We start from the raw sequence: 21768 nt of genomic DNA on the forward strand, positions 1-21768 counted from the left end.
AAAAAACAAGTTCTTTCACTTAAGCTTTTAAAATTCATTATTTAAACTTTCTTCAAAACATCCTAAGTTTTAGAAATTATGGTGGACTCAATATTTTACCTATAGATGTGGATCCTATTTTGGATGGTCCCATTTTGGGAGACAGACTATTTCACAATGCATCAGCTATATAGAAGAGATAACCCCTTAGACATGATTTTTCCCCATTAGAAGAATTAGATGAAAAGCCATAGCTCTTTTCTAACAAAAACTTCTAATGAAACAGTCCATGTGAATTGAAAAACAGCACCTCAATAATAATCCATTTCATTTCTCTATTGTTTTACTTCTGCCTGATTCTTGCAAGTTAGACATGCACTGTATAACAACAGTTTGGCCAACAAAGGCACACATACAGGACGGTGGTCCCATAACATAATCATACTGTATTTTTGCTGTATCTTTTCCATGTTTAGCTATATTTAGATACACAAATATTAATACTTCCCATTGTGTTACAGTGGCCTACACTAACATGCTCTACAGGTTTGTAGCCTAGGAGGAATAGGCTATACCATATAGCCTAGGTGTGTAGTAGGCTGTACCATCTAGGATTGCATAAGTACACTCTGTGATGTTCCCACAAGGACAAAATCACCTAACAATACATTTCTCGGGATGTATCTTTGTCATTAACCAATGCATGACTGTATTTGGGAAGAGCTGACAATTTTGCTGATTTAGGTAATTGAAGAGCTTTAAAGTTTAAAACAGGATCATTAGCAATCAATGGGCATAATTTCTAATTACTTTTGAGTATTCTAGGGCACAGATGCTATTCTCATGGACTCAAAATATTTATCACATTTGATCATTATGCTATATTTGTCTATGGGGAACAGTATTTCCCAAAATGATCTTCATTTCTTAACAGAAACTCTACCGAATGGGTTATGAGGAGCTGAAGAGAAAAGGTTATGATCTTCCTGTTGATGCCATACCAATCAAAGCAGCAAAAGCCTCCCGGGAAATTGCCAGTGAAGTAAGATTTTATCCTCTGTTGATATAGATTTGATTGCAATTTATCACTTCAAAGCAGTCTCAATTTAATTTTAAATTGAACAAAATCTAAGGGGTAACAAATTACAATGGAATAAAATGATCCCATGCAGTCTGGGATGAGGATAAGATCAAGGATGCATTTATTATGTATGGAATTTCATAGCTGTATTTAGCCTTTAATCTTTCTTATCAAAAGACTGAAGTCTTTGGCTCTCTAGGCTTAGTAAAATATTTAGAGTTAATGCACTTTGTAATTTGCCACAAAGATGGCAACAGAAGTAAATTTTGAAAGGAATGAGACACATTTGTTTTCTTTAGTACAAGTACAAGGAAGGCTTTCGCAAGCAGCTTGGCCACCACATTGGAGCCCGGAACATTGAAGATGACCCCAAGATGATGTGGTCCATGCACGTGGCCAAGATCCAGAGTGACAGGGAGTACAAGAAGGACTTTGAGAAGTGGAAGACCAAGTTTAGCAGCCCAGTGGACATGCTGGGGGTGGTGTTGGCCAAGAAGTGCCAGACCTTAGTCAGCGACGTGGACTACAAGAACTACCTGCACCAGTGGACATGCCTGCCCGACCAGAGCGACGTCATCCACGCTCGGCAGGCCTATGACCTCCAGAGCGATGTGAGTCTAAGATTTTCCTTTGGCCAACAAAACATTATGTCTGCTTTTTAAAGTATCAGAGTCCCATAGTGAGGGGAGCTGAGTTTACACAATTACCCTGGACTAATGCTCAAGCCCCATCTAGTCACCCAAACATCTGGAGGCACCATTATTCCACAAAGAAAGAGCCAGCAAAGCCCCATTGCTTTGGTGGAAGCCTCTAGATTGTCAAGCTAGACAATCAAAGGATTGAGTCCTTTCCTATGTGCTTCTGTTTAAAATGTTTTTCAAAATATGCTTTTAATCTGAAAACTTGGTTGATTTATAATTCATACCAAAAATTTAGAATTTTCTAATAATTCAAGTATTAAAATATATATAATATGAACTTTTATTTAGGGGCAAATGATTTAATTATGACAAATTGTGATAAATTATTTAATTATGAGAAATTTGTCACTTGCACTTTCAGAATTTGTACAAGTCAGACCTTCAGTGGCTAAAAGGCATTGGCTGGATGCCTAGTGGTTCTCTCGAGGATGAGAAAAACAAACGAGCCACCCAGATTTTGAGTGACCATGTTTACCGTCAGCACCCAGATAAATTTAAGTTTTCCAGCCTTATGGATTCCATACCGATGGTTTTGGCAAAAAACAATGCTATTACCATGAATCATGTAAGTCCTATCTTTGTTTGAGGGGGTTATTAATTTTTTTGTTTATGGAAACACTGAAGTCTGTTTGTATAAAAGTAAACTTATTTTCGATTCCTTTGCTTGGTACTAATGTGGTTTTAAAGTATTGTGCTTCTTATTGACACAAGACATCTAGACCTGAAAATGTCACAGATACCGATTCACTGAGCTGAATTTCTTGATTCTCATTAAAAATCAGACTGTCTGCATGTGTCTGTTTATTACTGGCCTATACCAGTCATGTTTTTCTGTTTCTCTTAGCGCCTCTATACAGAAGCTTGGGATAAAGATAAAACCACTGTCCACATTATGCCAGACACCCCTGAAGTTTTATTAGCTAAACAAAACAAAGTAAATTACAGTGAGGTAAGCAATACATTCATAGTGCATGATACATTTTCCTTACAATGCATTTTATAAATCCAACTTACTATTAATGTCTATTTTAGAAATTATATAAGCTTGGCCTAGAAGAAGCCAAGAGGAAAGGTTATGATATGCGGGTAGATGCCATTCCTATCAAGGCAGCCAAGGCCTCCAGAGATATTGCAAGTGAAGTAAGTATACTTGGAAAGTTATTTGCCTTAGCTTTGGCTCAAAGATTTATTTCTCTCTCCTGGATTTATAGTGGCACAAGTAAGCCATGAGGTTAAAGCTGTTGCTAACAGTTTATTGTTTCAATGAATGGTTTTAAATAATGGTAATACAGTTATCAACACAAAGGCCAAATTCTAGTTATGGTTGAGTCCATAGCAACATGCATTTCAAAACATGTCCATTTCCTGCTGAACAAAAGTATTAGATACTTGACTATAGTTCAGATAATTTTTTTGGCTTTTCCAATGATGTATTTCTCATATACAATTGAGCTTATTGTAGGGCTCCTTCAAAACCCAACCTATGCTGTATGAACCAATGAATCTACAAGGGCTGAATTATAGGATACATTATTCAAAGTTCAACGATTCATGTGGAACATATGTTTGTTTCTATATCAGGTGGTGGGCTACAAATATTTGCTTTCTTTAAAAGTTGGATTTGCTCACTGTCGCAAGGACAGAAAACCAAACACCGCATGTTCTCACTCATAGGTGGGAATTGAACAATGAGAACACTTGGACACAGGGTGGGGAACATTACACACTGGGGCCTGTCATAGCGTGTGGGGAGGGAGGAGGGATAGCATTAGGAGATATACCTAATGTAAATGATGAGTTAATGGGTGCAGCACACCAACATGGCACATGTATACATATGTAACAACCCTGCACGTTGTGCACATGTACCCTAGAACTTAAAGTATAATAAATTAAAAAAAAAGGATTTGCTCACATTTCTAAATTTTTTTTTTTATTTTTTGAGACGGAGTCTCGCTCTTTCGCCAAGGCTGGAGTGCAGTGGCGCTATCTCAGCTCACTGCAAGCTCCGCCTCCCGGGTTCACACCATTCTCCTGCCTCAGCCTCCTGAGTAGCTGGTACTACAGGCACCTGCCACTGCACCTGGCTAACTTTTTGTATTTTTAGTAGAGACGGTGTTTCACTGCATCAGCCAGGATGGTCTCGATCTCCTGACCTTGTGATCTGCCCGCCTCAGCCTCCCAAATAAAAATTTTTATCTTTCCATTTCTTTTGTCTATGAAGTAAAAAAAAAAAACCTCTAGATTTTTTTCTCTATTTCCGAAATATAGGAAGTAATCATAATTTAAGAAAAAATGACAATCACAGAAGGGTTAAATACCATATAATGAAATACCTGCCTGTCATTAAAAATCGTGTATAGGTCAGGCACCGTGGCTCACACCTGTAATCCCAGTGCTTTGGGAGGTCAAGGCGGGAGGATCACTTGAGGGCAGGAGTTCGAGACCAGCCTGGTCAACATAGCAAGACAGTATCTCTACAAAAAACTTAAAAATTAGCTAGGTGTGGTGGCGCATGCCTGTAGTGCTATAGCTACTCAGAAGCTGAGGTGGGAGGATCACTTCAGCCCAAGAGTTGGAGGTTGCAGTGAGACATGATTGTACCACTGCACTCCAACCTGAGCAACAGAGAGAGATGCTTTCTAAAAACAAAAAACAACAACAAAAAAACCAGTCATGTGTGCAAAGACTATTCAATGACACATAGAAATGCTTATGTGATAACTGAAAAGAGCAGGCACAAACCCATATACAGTATGACTTCTAATTATATTCTCACACACAAATCATAAAAAATTATTTTAGTGGCAGAATTACATCTTAATTTTTCTTTTTTTTTCTGTGTGTATAAATATACAGACACTCTTTGCAGGCAGAGATAATTCTTATTGAATCTGCGGTGCTTATCTAGAATTGTGCCTGACACATAGTAGATACTCAATGAAATTTTGGATCAGTGAGCATGCAAAACCCATGCAGGAGAATTTCATTTTTATTGTCATCATCATTGCAGCATAATCTCCTGAAATTTATACATCTAAAAATTAAATATTTTAAAAACAAATTCTGAATTCTAATAGAATGACTTTAACATTAAAGAATGTATTAAAGTAATGCCTATCTATATGATATATATTTTATATAAGATATATTTCATATGTGATGATATATGACATATTTTCTAAATTGTTTCTACTTCTATCATATAATTTATATATTCAGGGAAAGTTTTTTTTTAAATAAATAGAGCAAGTTAGGCTTAGTGATTGCTTTTTACTAAAAGTTAAAACAGATGACTATCCGTCTTTTTCTTCTTTTAGTTCAAGTACAAAGAAGGCTATCGTAAGCAGCTTGGCCACCACATTGGTGCCCGAGCTATACATGATGACCCCAAGATGATGTGGTCCATGCACGTGGCCAAGATCCAGAGTGACAGGGAGTACAAGAAGGACTTTGAGAAGTGGAAGACCAAGTTCAGCAGCCCAGTGGACATGCTGGGGGTGGTGTTGGCCAAGAAGTGCCAGACTTTAGTCAGCGACGTGGATTACAAGAATTACCTGCACCAGTGGACATGCCTGCCTGACCAGAGCGACGTCATCCATGCTCGGCAGGCCTATGACCTCCAGAGCGATGTGAGTACTGAGAGTCATAATAATGTGCAGACGTGGGAAATTATTCAACACGCCTTGGAGAAAATGGCAATATATGGCACAAGCTCACCAGCCCCTGCAGGTGGCAAATAGCATGCCTTTATCCATAGGAATCTTAATCCTTTAACCCTTCAGACCAAAATGGAACATTGTGTGATACCTGACCCGTCCACCAAACTAAATTTTGAGAGTGCTTTTACTTGATCTCTTATCCTTCAGATGAAAATGCATTGCTGATACAGAGATAAATATTTATTGACTCTTTGTGTCAACAGAATATGTACAAGTCTGATCTCCAGTGGATGAGAGGCATTGGCTGGGTGCCCATTGGCTCTTTGGATGTGGAAAAATGCAAAAGGGCAACTGAAATTTTGAGTGATAAAATCTATCGCCAGCCTCCAGATAGATTCAAATTTACCAGTGTGACTGACTCTCTGGAACAAGTGTTGGCCAAAAATAATGCCATCACGATGAACAAGGTGAGACTTCAAAATTAAGAATCAAAGTGGGGCTCCTAAAGGTGAATCAACAAAAAAGAAACATTAATGAGGAAAGAAAGAGCACTGAGCAATAAAAGGCATCTATCTGTCTATCTATCAGCTTGTCATCTATCTATTAATAACTGATATATATCATGTATATTTTGATATTCAGTCATTGTTTCATGATTTTGATAAAGTAGCATATTTTATCAAAAAATAGTCTGCATAAAATATGCTTATTTTCCTTTTCCTTTTGTTAACATACATTTCAGATTATTAGAAGGCATTTATAAATACACATTCCATTATGAACTTATTACTTGAAGATGTGCATAAAACACACAATGTGTATAAGATACATAACCTTTTCTTTTTTTTCTAAAGTTTTTGTGGCCCTAAAATTCCTGTTAACTATACACAGAACTTTTTTCCTGATGAATTTGTGTATTTTCTTTGATAGCGTTTATACACAGAAGCCTGGGACAAAGACAAGACTCAGATCCACATAATGCCAGACACACCAGAAATTATGTTGGCAAGAATGAACAAAATCAACTACAGTGAGGTGAGAGCAGATTCTTTGACATTTGCACACTGCTGCTTATTTCAGTTGATCTACTCTATGATGATGTAATACCAAATGACAGCTTTAGAAAGAATCTTTTTCATGCTTCATGTGAATAACAACTCTTGCATTTCTCAATCACCATCATAAATGTCAAACTTTACGCAATACAAGTTATCATTTAGGAAATACAAATGACAAGAACTAATTAAGCTGTAACCATGAGATTATGTAGACCATTTTCTTTTATTATTTTCTGAAGTTAGGAAATTAGCAATTGACCTAGACATGTAACTCCCCTTTATGCTAAAGCATAACTGTAGTAAATATATTTTCCATATATTGTTCCTAAGTGTGGTTTAGGATCCAAATTTAAGATTTTCAGTGTGTAAGATTAAAGGCAAGAACTAAAATCCACAGTACCACCAGGTAACCCACACACACACAGAGAGAGAGAGAGAGAGAGAGAGAGAGAGAGAGAGAGAGAGAGAGAAATATCTGTCAGTGTAAATATTAGCAAGCCCATTTCCTTTCACTTTCAGTATGCACAGGGCCACATGCCATCATTCCAGAATCATAGATGCCTAGGCAGAGAGTCCAGCCTCAACTCTAGTGCAAAGGGACCCCTCCCCACAAATAGGTTTTTGACCTGCCTTTGCTTAAGGGTTCCCAGTGACAAGGAGCTGATCTCATAAATCAGTCCGTTCGTTCTGGAAAATTTATGAGAAAGCTTCTGATGTATTGAGTCACAACATTTCTCTCTGTAAACTCACATAGTCCTCTGAAGCTGCACAGAACAAATCTGTGCCGACCCCCAGAGATGGAGAGCAGCACCAGGGTGCCTCCCCTGCCACCTTCACCCCAGGTTCACCTTCAAATCCAATATCCCAAGCTCCTGGGCATTCCTCACATGACATCACTGTAAAATGTGACTCTCAGAACTGAGCAAAATACTATGAGTGGGGAATGACTGATGTAGAATACACTTACCTATTGTATTTCCTCTTCTGGACATTTGACCTCTATTCTACATCCTGTGCTCCCAGGGTACATTGGCAGCTGTCACTGCTGGTGCACACAGAACTTGAGACCAACTTAAACTCTAAGACATCTTATGTGGACTAAAGCTAGGTTTCTTCCATCCTGCATTTATGCATTTGGTAATTTATCTCTGTTCAAAGATTGGCATTTATCTCTGTAGTTTCTTCTTCTTAGACTGAGCCTGTGGGTATGAGCCTGTGGGTATAAGCCTGTGGAGATTTTTGTGAATCTAAGATTCTGTCAGCTGATGTGTTAGTTATTTCACCTGGCTTTGTGCCACCAGCAAGGAAAATACTGTTTCTTTGGCAGCATAAATCAACACACAGAGCATAATTTAGAGAATTTAGGTGGAATTGCCACCATCTTAAGTAATTTTATTTTGGAAATGAGACTGTAATTTTAGTGCTTGTATAGCTAGCTCTTAATTGTCACCAAAAACTAAAAACATCAAGTCTTACTCCCCAGTCAGAAAGGATTGAATTATTAGCCAAACCTATAATATGGGTCCTGTTACAGGAAACCATGCATTATATGTGCAAGAATTTCAGGAAACAAAGGGCACCCCCTGTGTCTAGCCAGTCGGCATTTCTGGAATTCTCAACTCTGTCTTTGCTGAAAAAGCTCCGAGATGTGTTAGTGCGGCTACTCGGCTGCCAGTCCCAGGAGGCCCAGGTGCCCTTCCCCCTTTTGCCCACAACCCCCTATTCCACCCACCCAGACTGGGACACTGCCATGGGTGCTCCCCTCTCTTGTTAAAAAGAAGAGAACTTTTTGGCTGCTTTCCTATTTTCTGTAGAAGTAAACACCAACTTCTTAGAATGAGGCATTCACAGTCCAACTCTGGGCTATTCTCAGCACTCTCCTGCGACTCCTCCCTGTGGCCTCACCCACTTCCTTCAGCTCCCCTCTGCTTCCCCTCCACAGTGGTGCCTTGATTCACGTGATCTCCTCTGCCCTTGATGCCACCTTAGTCTACTGAAACTCTGCTCAAAGGCTGACTCAAAGGTCACCCCATCTGCAAGAACTTCCCTGATTCTCAATTCAGAATAAATGACTCCTTCCTGGAGCTCTTCATTATTAGTGTGGTTTGACTTTTCAGCAGTTGCTTCCACAGGTTATCAGTCTCTCCATCAGTTCTCCCAGGAACCTTTAGGTTGAGAGGGGTGTCAACCTCATCTTTGATTCTCAAGTACCCCACACAGTCAGAGACACAGGGTCAGGGCAGAATAAATGTGAGTTGAATTGATTGCCATGATCAACAGTTGAGCCTTTCCCTCCCACCCACATTTTACCACGCTAGAACTATGAATTTCAGCTTAATTTTTCCTGTAATTTTTGAACTGGATTTATTGTTTTAACTAAAAATTTTTAAAACAACCTATAATATGTATATATACTTAATTCAACGTAATTTTTTAAAGTAAAAAATAAAGGTACATTGGTCTTTATGGGTATCTTTTTGTTTTGTTTTGTTTTGTTTTTTGAGATGGAGTTTCACTCTTGCTGCCCAGGTTGGAGTGCAATGGCACAATCTCAGCTCACTGCAACTTCTGCCTCCCAGGTTCAAGTAATTCTCCTGCCTCAGTCTCCCAAGTAACTGGAATTGCAGGCATGCACCACCACACCCAGCTAATTTTTTTTATATTTAGTAGAGATGGGGTTTCACCATGTTGGCCAGGCTGGTCTCGAACTCCTGACCTCAGGTGATCCACCCGCCTCCGCCTCCCAAAGTGCTGGGATTACAGGTGTGAGCCACCGCACCCACCCTCATTTTTGAGTCTTCACTTCAGCAAACATGCATAAGGCTTAGAACTCTCAAAAGTAAGATTATTATAGGCACTGTCTGTGGAGAACTTAGTGAATTGTCTTAGTCCTCTGTCAGTTTTTAGATATAAATGTCAGCATCTGATTTTCTTTAGAGTCTGTACAAACTCGCTAATGAAGAAGCAAAGAAGAAAGGCTATGACTTGCGAAGCGATGCCATCCCCATTGTGGCGGCCAAGGCCTCCAGGGACATTATCAGTGACGTGAGTTGTCAATTCCATTCTGAGTATGTGATCAATCTAATGTGTCATTTTCACTGAACTAAATCTTAGAAAAGAACTTTTCCTGGACCTTTGAAAATATATCCTGATATATTTGTGCGGGTTTTTTCAGAACCTCAGTTCTAAGGGAAATGAAAATCTTGATATTTATAAGAGGAGTCTGTAACCTATAGGACACAGCGTCTTCTGTGAAAACTGGTCAACCAAGAATAGAGAAAGATTCATTCATGTGGACACTGTTAGAGTGAAGCTGCAGGCTTGGAGATGCTTATGTAAGAATTATCACCAGGCTTATAGAAAAGCGTATAGAAAATATAACTCATAAACTTAGGTTCTGCCAGTGAGATTCAGGGCCTGGCTTTATGTAACATTTGAATAGACAGTATTTTAAAACACATGTGGTGCTTGCTATTGAAATTCGCCCTTATGAAAAGAAGGCAGTTGATCAGTACCAGAGGTGACTACTAACCTAAAGTTACACTCTTTTTTTTTTTTTTTTTTGAGACGGAGTTTTGCTCTTGCTGCCCAGGCTGGAGTGCAATGGCCTGATCTCGGCTCACTGCAACCTCCGCCCCCCGGGGTCAAGCAATTCTCCTGCCTCAGCCTCCCAGTAGCTGGGATTACATGCACTCACCACCACGCCCATAATTTTTTGTATTTTTAGTAGAGATGGGGTTTCACCATGTTGGCCAGGCTGGTCTCAAATTCCTGACCTCAGGTGATCCACCTGCCTCAGGCTCCCAAAGTGCTGGTTTTACAAGCGTGAGGTCACACTCTTAACAATAGCTCCTAGCCATTTAGCGTGTCTCCCAGAGTAAAACTGTCATCCTTTTCTGGTGCCTCAGGGATTCTTGAGGAACAAATGACTGCTCTAAAATTCAAGGCCCACTTGCTGTCCTTTATATTGGAATCTTATGTTAGTGACTCAACTTTATGTATGTCGGACCCTCCCAGCAAATGGACTTACGCCAATAATAATAAATGATGACATAATAATAACCAAGAAGTATTGAGAACTCTTTGCTAAGAGCTTTACATGCATTGTCTCACTTACTCTTCATAATTGCCCTAGGATGTAGATATTATCATTGTCCCCATTTTGTAGATTGTTTAAGCAACTTGCCTAAAATCAAACTCCTAGTAAGTGGGGGAGTCGAGATTCTGAACAATCTCATTCCTTTCCACTGTACCATATTGTCTCTTGCTGACTCACCTACACTTTCTCAGTCAGTTGTCTTTGAGACTAGAAGCATGTATTTTGGATAACTGGCTTAGATTCCAGAATGAAGTCATTGGACATGAATAATAAAAACGTTGTTGGCACATGTGAGGCTAGAACCCATGACCTTATTAAGAGCAGGATCTAACCAGTTGGGTTGCTATGTCAGTTTTACAAGTACAATCAGTTTTCAAAATGATGCCAAAAGCTTGCCACTGCCATTGAATGCATGAATCTAGTAAAAATAATAATAATAATAAATTCTCCTCTGTTGCTACTACAGGTGGTCCTTGCAGGAATCAGTCACTCATTTTACTGTTTATTTTCTTATTTTTATTTTTTTTTTTGAGATGGAGTCTTGCTCTGTCACCCAGGCTGGAGTGCAGTGGTGCAATCTCGGCTCACTGCAAGCTCCGCCTCCCGGGTTCATGCCATTCTCCTGCCTCAGCCTCCCAAGTAGCTGGGACTACAGGCACCCGCCACCACGCCCGGCTGATTTTTTGTATTTTTAGTAGAGACGGGGTTTCACCGTGTTAGCCAGAATGGTCTTGGTCTCCTGACCTTGTGATCCACCCGCCTTGGCCTCCCAAAGTGCTGGGATTACAGGCATGAGCCACCGTGCCCGGCCTCATTTTACTGTTTATTAAAGCCACCATTCCACCAAGTGCACCCTCTTCCTGACATGCTTTTAGTGTATAGAATCCAATTCTACAGGTTCCCTGGTTCAAATGTTCTCTGACTTCCACAGGTGAACTTTTCCCCACATATGCACTTCTTGTTTTCAGAGGTATCCCTTAATACCAGGCTGTAGGTGATTTGGGGTCTACACTACAATTACATGAATTCCATCTATTTTTCTACCTCTATAAAGGCTTCCAGGATGAAAGCCAGGATACTGGCTTGAGTTAGTGCTTATTAACAAAAGTCAGTTGAACTATGATGTAAGTGAGTTGATTTTGCACAGACTCGTGGCCTCTAAGGGGTTACAATAAAAACCTGATTTGTGCATTTTCATTTTAGTACAAATATAAAGATGGTTACCGCAAGCAGCTTGGCCACCACATTGGAGCCCGGAACATTGAAGATGACCCCAAGATGATGTGGTCCATGCACGTAGCCAAGATCCAGAGTGACAGGGAGTACAAAAAGGACTTTGAGAAGTGGAAGACCAAGTTCAGCAGCCCAGTGGACATGCTGGGGGTGGTGTTGGCCAAGAAGTGCCAGACCTTAGTCAGCGACGTGGACTACAAGAACTACCTGCACGAGTGGACATGCCTGCCCGACCAGAGCGACGTCATCCACGCTCGGCAGGCCTATGACCTCCAGAGCGATGTGAGTACAGCATCTATAAATGGAGCTGTGCATAGAAATAATTTAAACTATGTGAAAATTATCCTTTATATACAATCCATTGACTTACTCAAGTTAAGATTGATTGGTCCATGAAAAAGATTTAAATCAGAATACACTTTTATTGCTTTATTATGAATACATTAATAGACTTCATAAGAAAGTAAAATTTACAAAGTGAACTTGGTCTTACAAAAACAAAATGGGAATTAAGTAACATTAGAATTCAGGGTCCACTAGAGGGAGACATTTTATTCTTTTAAGGAAGGAGGAAACGTTTTTACTTTAAAAAGAAATTACTGTGGAATTTGTTTTTGGCTTCTTTGCAAAACAAAGAATTATTGAATTCTAATGCCTACTACAACACTAAATATTATTCTTATGAAATAAAAGAAGTCTCTGTGTCTGTACACTACTGGACTGTTTCACAGACACTTCCTCTTAGCCTGGCTCTCTATGGAGGAGCCACATGGTAACGACAGAGCCTACTACCTATTGGAAGCAGATACACTATCTCAAATCTAGATATGAGAGGCACATTTCCTGCACTATGTATTTTATAGACTTTGAAGGAATTAAAGCACTAGCAAGTTTTGGAGACTAAAACTAATTTGTAATAATTATACATTAATTGGTTGTTCCTAAAAACTTACAGCCTACCTGAGAAAACTCCCACGTCTGTTCTGTAGCTTTTGACATACAGAACCCTGTGTTTTGCAATTCTTTCCAAAAAGAAAGGCTTTGCCTGCACAGAAAAGATAGTTTAAAAGGGTTGATGTCACCCATACAACGACAACATTGACAGATTGCTTACCATCTGTCTATTTGTTGGGCACCTTCTCTGGATTGCCTTCCTCACCCTGTGACATGACCTTTATAATGTGGGAAGTATTTGAAAGTTAAAAAGCATTCCAGAGGTATAAACTGTTATTGTTTTCATTCTTTTTTTTTTTTTTTTTTCGCCCAGGCTGGAGTGCAGTGGCACGATCTCTGATTACTGCAACCTCCGCCTCCTGGGTTCAAGTGATTCTCATGCTTCAGCCTCCCTGCAGCTGGAATTACAGGCTGCTGCCGCCCTGCCCCACTAATTTTTGTATTTTTAGTGGAGATGGGGTTTCGCCATATTGGCCAGGCTGGTCTCCAACTCCTGACCTCAGGTGATCCGCCCCCCTCAGCATCCCAGAGTGCTGGAATTACAGGTGTGGGCCCCCGCACCCGTCCTGTTTTCATTCTTGCTGTTGTTATTTGTGGGGCAATAACTAGTCAGCACAGGCTAATTCTAGTAGGTTTTTTTTTGTTGTTTAGACTACAAAATACAAGTTTTTTTATTTTCTATTTAGTTTCTGTGACAGGTGAAATCTTTCTAATGAGCCAAACAAAGATCCAATACTATGATTGTGAAGTAGTTATGAATACTTAATGGGTACATAAAAATCTTCAGCCAAAAAAAAAAATTAAAATAAAGTGAGAAAAATAAGGCAATATGATTTTATATAGGTGTCTGTACTTCCATCCTGAGGACTTGGTGAGGAAGAGACTGGGGCCCTGCACAATGAAATTGTTCATTTAATAAATAAGCAGCTAAATTTTATTGCCCTGAATCTTGGACAGAGTTACAGCTGTTGAAGATCTCAGGGCTTCAGGGGTTCTACAGCACTATTATATTTTAACTGTGTTTTTAAAGGCATTGCAGATATTTTGAAATATATAGAAGAATACATCGCAGGGAATAAGAATCCAAAACAATCCAACCACTAGAAAAACCCACTCTTATTCATGTAATTTATCTACCCACATTGTTTTATGTGCTACTTTAAAATTTCATATTGTATTAATGACATTTCCACATGTCATAAATATTCTTCAACAGTGAAGCTTTTAATGGCTTCAGAGTGTTCCATTTGCCTAGGCCTAAAATTGATTCACTAAGGGCCTGTTGTTGGGCATGTGTGTGGTTTCTGTCACTCTGGGTTGGTATTCTTCCCTGCATAGGGATGTTATAATTATGGTAATGTTCACTGAACAAACTGACAGAAGATATTACTTGGGATCACTCCTCTCCTAATAACCTGAAATATTTGATAACTTTTTATTATGGCTAGGAGATATTTCTGGGTCATTTTTGAGCATAATTCTTTTAGTTTGCCTTATACAATGAGCTTGTTTTCTATGAATAGAAAACAGAATTGCACTTTATTACTGGTTCTATTTGCATATTTACCCTAAATATTGTGGTCTTGATGAAGAGTTTTTGACTTTTTTCCTCTTCTCAGAATATTTACAAGTCAGATCTCCAGTGGCTGAGAGGCATTGGCTGGGTCCCCATTGGGTCTATGGATGTGGTCAAGTGCAAGAGAGCTGCTGAAATACTGAGTGATAACATCTACCGCCAGCCTCCAGACAAGCTGAAATTTACCAGTGTGACTGATTCTCTAGAGCAGGTGCTGGCCAAGAACAATGCTCTCAACATGAACAAGGTGAGTCCCAGCTGCCTCAAGCTTGTCCAAGATGCCAGAAGATGTTTTTATACTTTAATGACTAATGGAGTCAAAATTATCTATGAAGGCATGGGGTCGCATTTACCTTTTAAATTACATGCTTGAAATCCTCTAAATAACTTTGATTATTCCCAGTTTCAATCTTGATAACTAGTAATAAGACTCACACTTCCAGTAGAATACTTTATATTCAAGTCTGGCTTATTTTTCCTAATTAGGTCAGTAATAACAGTTTTTAATGAACTTTTTCTCATTTCTATTTCAAATGATTTTTAATCAACATCTTATCTTCTTTTATAGCGTTTATACACAGAGGCCTGGGACAAAGACAAGACTCAAATTCACATAATGCCTGATACACCAGAGATTATGTTGGCAAGGCAGAACAAAATCAACTACAGTGAGGTGGGGCAAAAATCTGTGGCGCTGTATTATGGTGGGGGTGTCTATACTTAGTTTTGTGGAGATTCTTGGGCCGCAGCTGTCATGGTGCATGTGGCTCTTTCATTTAACACTCCGCCCATCCAACCTTTCATCTCTGGGTTAAATATTACATTTTATGGGATTCCACTGGCAAACTGAAGTCACAATGTCTTTTCTGTTCGTGGTGATTTCCAATGTAAGTCAGTGGGACTGAGTAGTATTTTAGACATTTCAGAGGATTGTCAGATAAAATACTAGCCCATTATTTCTGCCAAAATATGCATGCCCACTAATTCCATCCCTACCAATTAGATACATCAGTAAATCACTGCCCTCTCCAGAGTGGAGAGAGTAAAGGGACAGAAAAGGCCACAGTTAAAATAACTGAGCTTTGTCTATAGAAAGAAAACCTTAGGCATAAGGAAGAAGTGTTCTCTATCAACATTGATTACTGACTTTTTTTAAAGTAAAATGTAATTTTATAGACACATGGTTTACTAATATGATACAACCAAAATTTAGAAAGTTGTGATTATAGTTGTTAACTATATTTTATTATATTTTAATTTTTCTTATTTGTCTTTTAAACATTATAAAATATTATGATTGTCATACAAATTGTAGGTAATAAAAATGAATAAAAATATATGTATATGCATATAGATAGATATTAAACATCGTTCTGCCATTTTTTTTCCACTTAGTGGGATGTTTGGATTGCTGCTTTGCTCATCAATCTGTATTACTAGATTGTATTAATCTATGCTGATATGTATATCATATTGATCTATGTATAGCATATTAATCTATAATGATATATAATAGGTTAATATATCACTATATATTAATGTTCATTGATATATCCCATTTATTTCTAATGCTATGTAGTATTTTTGGTAGAATATAATTTATTTGCTTTCCACTATTGCCAGAAACTTGAATTGTCTCCAGTTCCTATCCTTTTTTAAATTTTAGGATATAAGTCACTTAATAATCTCTGAATTGTTGATGTCAAACCTTTTGCTTTAACTCTTTGACTTTCTTTCTATAGACTCTATACAAACTTGCCAATGAAGAAGCAAAAAAGAAAGGCTATGACTTGCGAAGTGACGCCATCCCCATCGTGGCTGCCAAGGCCTCCAGGGACATTATCAGTGATGTGAGTAGCAACACCCTAGATATTTACATGGACGGATGAAGTGGGGAGGCAGGATTATTACTATTATAACATTTGGGGGCCAGTTTAAGCACATTTATTGGCTTATTTTTCTAAATCAAATAAATGTTTTTCATCTGAAAAAACTCATATTTTAAGCTTCGGAAGACTTTAGTATCTACGTCCCAGCTAGGAAGGGGGTAACCTAAACCAGTAAACTTCAATCCAGTATAAAATTGGATGTGATTCTATAATTTTTCATATCTACAATTATGAGAAATTCATCTCCATATTTTGAGCATGGAGTCTCACAGAAAATAGAAAATGGCAGAAGAGGTGTTAAAAAATAACTTAGTTACATGTATTGGTTCAACATCAGAAAAAGAGCTGATAGAACCAAGTCTAGGAAAATCCACCTTTCCCCAAATCTGCTCTGTGTTTTTGCAAACTCGTTTTTTTTTTTGGAAAATTATCTTAAATGCTTCCTTTTGAGTTCTTTTAAAATGAAAACAGAAAGACAAAGACGAGGAAAACAAGAAAATGGTGAACCTAGTTTCTCTTCCTGCCATCTCTGAAAGAGGTGGGTTCTTTGGTGGAAAATTCAGACATCTTCTTCTTCTTCTTTTTTTTTTTTGTTTGTTTGTTTCTTTGAGACAGAGTCTCAGAGTCTCACTCTTGTTGCCCAGGCTGGAGTGCAATGGTGTGATCTTGGCTCACTGCAACCTCCGCCTCCTGGGTTCAAGCAATTCTCCTGCCTCAGCCTCCCGAGTAACTGGGATTACAGGCACCAGCCACCACACTTGGCTAATTTTTTTTTTAGTATTTAGTATTTTTTGTATTTTTAGTAGAGACAGGGTTTCACCATGTTGGCTAGGCTGGTCTCAAACTCCTGACCTCAGGTGATCTGCCTGCCTCGGCCTCCCAAAGTGCTGGGATTACAGGTGTAAGCCACTGTGCCCAGCTGAAAATTCAGACTTCTGTAAATATTTGTTATGATTGGTGTGGTGTGTTGTCTGAAATAGAAAATATCCAGTTAGCCCTTACTACCACAAACAACAAAATGCTTTTTTGTAGATATATATTCCATTTTCTCACTTGAGGAATCCCAAACAAACCTCAGTCAAATTTGATCTCCAACAGAGCAGGGCTCGTAGGGTGGAAATATAATCCAGACCACTTCAGGGAGTCAAGTGCCCCAGCAGAGCTGGATTTGGGAAGGAGTGTGGGTGTGTTGGATGGAGGGATAAAATGGTATCTGTGGACTCAGGAATAGCAGTCTCAAAATCATATGTAAAATGTCTGGGTTAGTGATTTCATGGGCCTAAGATGAAGAAACAGCAATACACAGTACCAAATGATCTTCTGGAAAGTGTTGCTTCCTTTATTTTCAGAAACGTAACGTCTACATGCCATAGGACCATGTAGTTTGGCCTGTCTTCCCACTGGACTATTCCCATTAGACTGTTGCTGTTAGACTATTTGTGAGACTTCCCATTAGACTATTGCCCATTAGATTAGTGCTGTAGAGTCTAATAAGAATTCAGGATGAGGAGATAAACTGATATTCAGATTCTTTCATTTCTTTGCAAGAATTAGCAATTTTAAAATAATAAAGTTTTACATTAATGAGGCTTCTAAGCCTTTCTATTCATTTTTATTTTTGAAATGACCACCTTTATTTCAGTACAAATACAAAGATGGTTACCGCAAGCAGCTCGGCCACCACATTGGAGCCCGGAACATTGAAGATGACCCCAAGATGATGTGGTCCATGCACGTGGCCAAGATCCAGAGTGACAGGGAGTACAAGAAGGACTTTGAGAAGTGGAAGACCAAGTTCAGCAGCCCAGTGGACATGCTGGGGGTGGTGTTGGCCAAGAAGTGCCAGACCTTAGTCAGCGACGTGGACTACAAGAACTACCTGCACGAGTGGACATGCCTGCCCGACCAGAATGATGTCATCCACGCTCGGCAGGCCTATGACCTCCAGAGCGACGTGAGTAATTAAGATCCATGGTAACTGCTCATAATAGTAATTCATAGAAATACTGAGACAGTGGTCTAGGATTAGGTAGAACCTTCAGAAGGGATGACATTTCTTCTCTCTGCTCATTTTTTAGGCACCTCTTCCCCTTACTTTGTTTGGAGAGAAAGACAGTAATACCTGAGACTGTATTTGGCCTTCATATATTGAAGGACATATACACAAAGTTTCACTATCCAAGCTTTTTAGTGTTATTATTTTTGAAATCATGTTAAAACAACTTCAGTAATACTCGCTTTTGTGTTTAATCTTTCCAGAACATTTACAAATCTGATCTCCAGTGGTTGAGAGGCATTGGCTGGGTCCCCATTGGGTCTATGGATGTGGTCAAGTGCAAGAGAGCTGCCGAAATACTGAGTGATAACATCTACCGCCAGCCTCCGGACAAGCTGAAATTTACCAGTGTGACTGATTCTCTAGAGCAGGTGCTGGCCAAGAACAATGCTCTCAACATGAACAAGGTGAGCCCCCAATTTGTAGGAAAATAAGACAGGGCTATATGTCATTTAAGATACCTATTGTTAATTAAGTTAGTCTCTTTTTTTAATCCAATTAAATTGCTATCCAATGTATAGTGATTCAGTTGAATTCTCTCTTCCGTTAGATAACAATATATGGGAGCATGTCTGCTTTGACATCTCTTGTGAAATAGCCAGAGTTAAGAATGGGACAGCTCTTTGGGAGGCCGAGGCAGGCAGATCATGAGGTCAGGAGATCAAGACCATGGGGAAACTCTGTCTCTACTAAAAACACAAAAAATTAGCCGGGCGTGGTGGCAGACGCCTGTAGTCCCAGCTACTCAGGAGGCTGAGGCAGCAGAATAGCATGAACCTGGGAGGCGGAGCTCATAGTGAGCTGAGATTGCGCCACTGTACTCCAGCCTGGGCGACAGAGCGAGATTCCGTCTCAAAAAAAAAAAAAAAAAAAAGAATGGGACAGCTATTTTGGGTTCAAATTGTTTGAAGTCTATAAGAGTTAGTTATATATGATTTGGTATGAAGGTTTCTTTCTTGCTGAGTACATATTTAGGTAAGCGCAGAACAAACAAGAAAGATGCAAGCCGGGCATGGTGGCTCACACCTGCAATCTCAACACTTTTGGGAGGCTGAGGTGGGGAGATCACTTGAGCTCAGCAGTTTGAGATTAGCCTGGGCAGCATGTTGAAACCCTGTCTCTACAAAAAATACAAAAATTAGCCGGATGTGGTGACGTGCACCTGTAGTCTTAGGTACTTGGAAGGCTGAGGTGGGAGGATCCCCTGAGCCTGGAGAGGTTGAGGCTGCAGTGAGCCGTGACTGTGCCACTGCATTCCAGCCTGGGCAAGAGAGTGAAACTCTGTCTCATAAAAAAAAAAAAGAGAGAACGATGCAAATCTTCATAACATTTATCAAAAAGAAAGCTAGCGATAGCACATACAGGTACATTTGCAGCCAATAAACTAACAACAAACAGCATCAAACAAATAAAATCATGGGAAGGATTTGTTAATATAGTCATAGTACAGATATGGATGGGAATATATGCTTGGGAAATACCTGCTTTTTATTTAATTGGAGTGGGAGTGACCTGGTTACCAAACACACACACGTGGGTGTGTATATGTGTGTGTGTGTGTGTGTGTGTGTGTTTGATTTTATATATATATATACTTCATATCTTAGTATACATTTATATTTTGTTACAATAAATATCTTGTAAAATCAAAGAGGTTGAAAAGAATATTAACATACAGCACATGGAACAGACAGCAAGAAAGCTGGCTCTCAACTTTGTCATGGTTTCTTAATTGAAAACTCCTGTTTTCAACAAACTGTTTTTCTAATTCATTAACCTTTTTATCTCTCACAGCGCTTATACACAGAAGCCTGGGACAAAGACAAGACCCAAGTCCATATTATGCCTGATACACCTGAAATCATGTTGGCAAGACAAAATAAAATAAATTATAGTGAGGTAAGATCATTTGTTTTATTTCTTTGGTCTGGCCACATTGATTGTTGCTGATGTAGGAATGTCAGAATTACAAAATTAATCCTCACATAAAAGCCAGTTAGCTTAGTTGGCTTTTTATGCCATTTACCCTACCTTGAATATACATATCATTGTATTAAAAAATAGGCAGATAGAAAGGTAGATAGATTAGACAGACAGATAGAGAGACAGACACAAAAATATCTTCATTTCAGGAGGGAAAAAATATCTCAAGTCAACTATTAATGACTAAAACATAGTTTTCATTAAAAATAATTCTTGCCATTAATCAAATTAGTACTTGCTTCAAAATTTGTGCAAGTTTATTTTCTTCAATTACCTCATCTGTAAAATAGGATTAAAATGCTTATCTTAAAGAATTTTTGAAGAATGACTAAATGAGGTAAAATATTTAACATGCCCAGTGTGCAGCCTGGTGCAAAGTATTTGTTTAATAAACTTTAATGTCTCTCCTTTACACTCAAGTCACCATGAAAATTAAGATGTATTTAATGTGCTCAAAATAACTTGAGCTTTATTTACAAGAACTGAAATGAGAATTCTTAAATTCACCCATTTCAAATTGCCTGAGAACAATAAAATACATTCTTTTATGAACTATCTTCAGCCTTGCTAAACTTGTCATTGCATATCTTTGCAGTCCAGAAATACTGCTGCATAAATAGCGTCTTGCTCAATTGTTCTTGCCAAAGTCAAAAATTTATATGGTTGATTCAAGAATACTAATTTTTTAACATGTTTATGTGCCATTTTTTTTTAAGAAAAAAAGGAAGGCAGAGTTTTCTTCAGTTTGAGAGCACTGAAAAATTTAAGTACTAATTTTTAAGGTGACCAAATTTATTATTTTACCCATATTAATTACTTTTGCCTATAATAATGTAGGCTTAAAGAGGAGGCATGCTTATATCAAATAATCATGACCAGTAAAATGAAGAGGGTACGATTTCACTTTCTCCAGCATTATAAAACAGACCAAAGGACAAGCCTGATTATAAATATTTGATTGGCCTTGGCTTCAGTCACTTTTGAATGGGCCATTTTCTCTTGGCCACAGAGCTTCCTTCTCAGTTGGATTATCTTCCCCCAGGAGGTTTATTTTATCCAAGGCAGATGAAGTTAGTTTCTGTTCTAGATTATAATGAAGCTCTTAAGCCTCTCTCATTTGTTTACTTTAGGGGAATTGAGGTAGAATTTTTTTTCAGACTGCTGCAAGGATATTGGGCTATTTTTTAATTCTAAAATTTTCAGCTGGATTTACTTTCTTTAAAGTTGCATGATCATGCATTGAAGGCTCTGACTTCACCACAGTGCAATATATTAATGTAGCAAAATTGCACTCATCCCCCATGAATACAATACAAATAAATAAAAACAAAATTGCATGATCATGTTGATTCCCTGAGGAATCTAAGATCACATTTCAGAATGTCCCACTAGAATTTCTTCTCAACCCATTGCCCGTGGTGCCTTCATTCCATAAATGTAAAACAAAACAAACGCATCTATTTTTTTCCTCTTAAATTCTCATTTACCTATTCTAGT

General features: G+C 38.6%; 1 protein-coding gene across 2 annotated transcripts in view; it reads left to right on the top strand.

Annotated features, from left to right (window-relative positions):
• Nucleotides 1-21768, top strand: part of NEB (nebulin) — a 230402-nt gene that overhangs the window by 80798 nt on the left and 127836 nt on the right. The window contains exons 56-71 of one of the 2 annotated variants that reach the window (XM_030797595.1): nucleotides 914-1021; nucleotides 1360-1671; nucleotides 2123-2326; nucleotides 2606-2710; nucleotides 2794-2901; nucleotides 5082-5393; nucleotides 5687-5890; nucleotides 6354-6458; nucleotides 9419-9526; nucleotides 11784-12095; nucleotides 14387-14590; nucleotides 14912-15016; nucleotides 16086-16193; nucleotides 17875-18186; nucleotides 18492-18695; nucleotides 20083-20187. In XM_030797595.1, the coding sequence (XP_030653455.1) occupies nucleotides 914-1021; nucleotides 1360-1671; nucleotides 2123-2326; nucleotides 2606-2710; nucleotides 2794-2901; nucleotides 5082-5393; nucleotides 5687-5890; nucleotides 6354-6458; nucleotides 9419-9526; nucleotides 11784-12095; nucleotides 14387-14590; nucleotides 14912-15016; nucleotides 16086-16193; nucleotides 17875-18186; nucleotides 18492-18695; nucleotides 20083-20187 (2916 nt within the window). The remainder of the gene's footprint in view (nucleotides 1-913; nucleotides 1022-1359; nucleotides 1672-2122; nucleotides 2327-2605; nucleotides 2711-2793; nucleotides 2902-5081; nucleotides 5394-5686; nucleotides 5891-6353; nucleotides 6459-9418; nucleotides 9527-11783; nucleotides 12096-14386; nucleotides 14591-14911; nucleotides 15017-16085; nucleotides 16194-17874; nucleotides 18187-18491; nucleotides 18696-20082; nucleotides 20188-21768) is intronic. The other variant, XM_030797596.1, reaches the window with a different exon arrangement.

Source organism: Nomascus leucogenys, chromosome 17, assembly GCF_006542625.1.
Source record: "Nomascus leucogenys isolate Asia chromosome 17, Asia_NLE_v1, whole genome shotgun sequence".
In the NCBI taxonomy this organism is placed as follows: Eukaryota; Metazoa; Chordata; class Mammalia; order Primates; family Hylobatidae; genus Nomascus; species Nomascus leucogenys.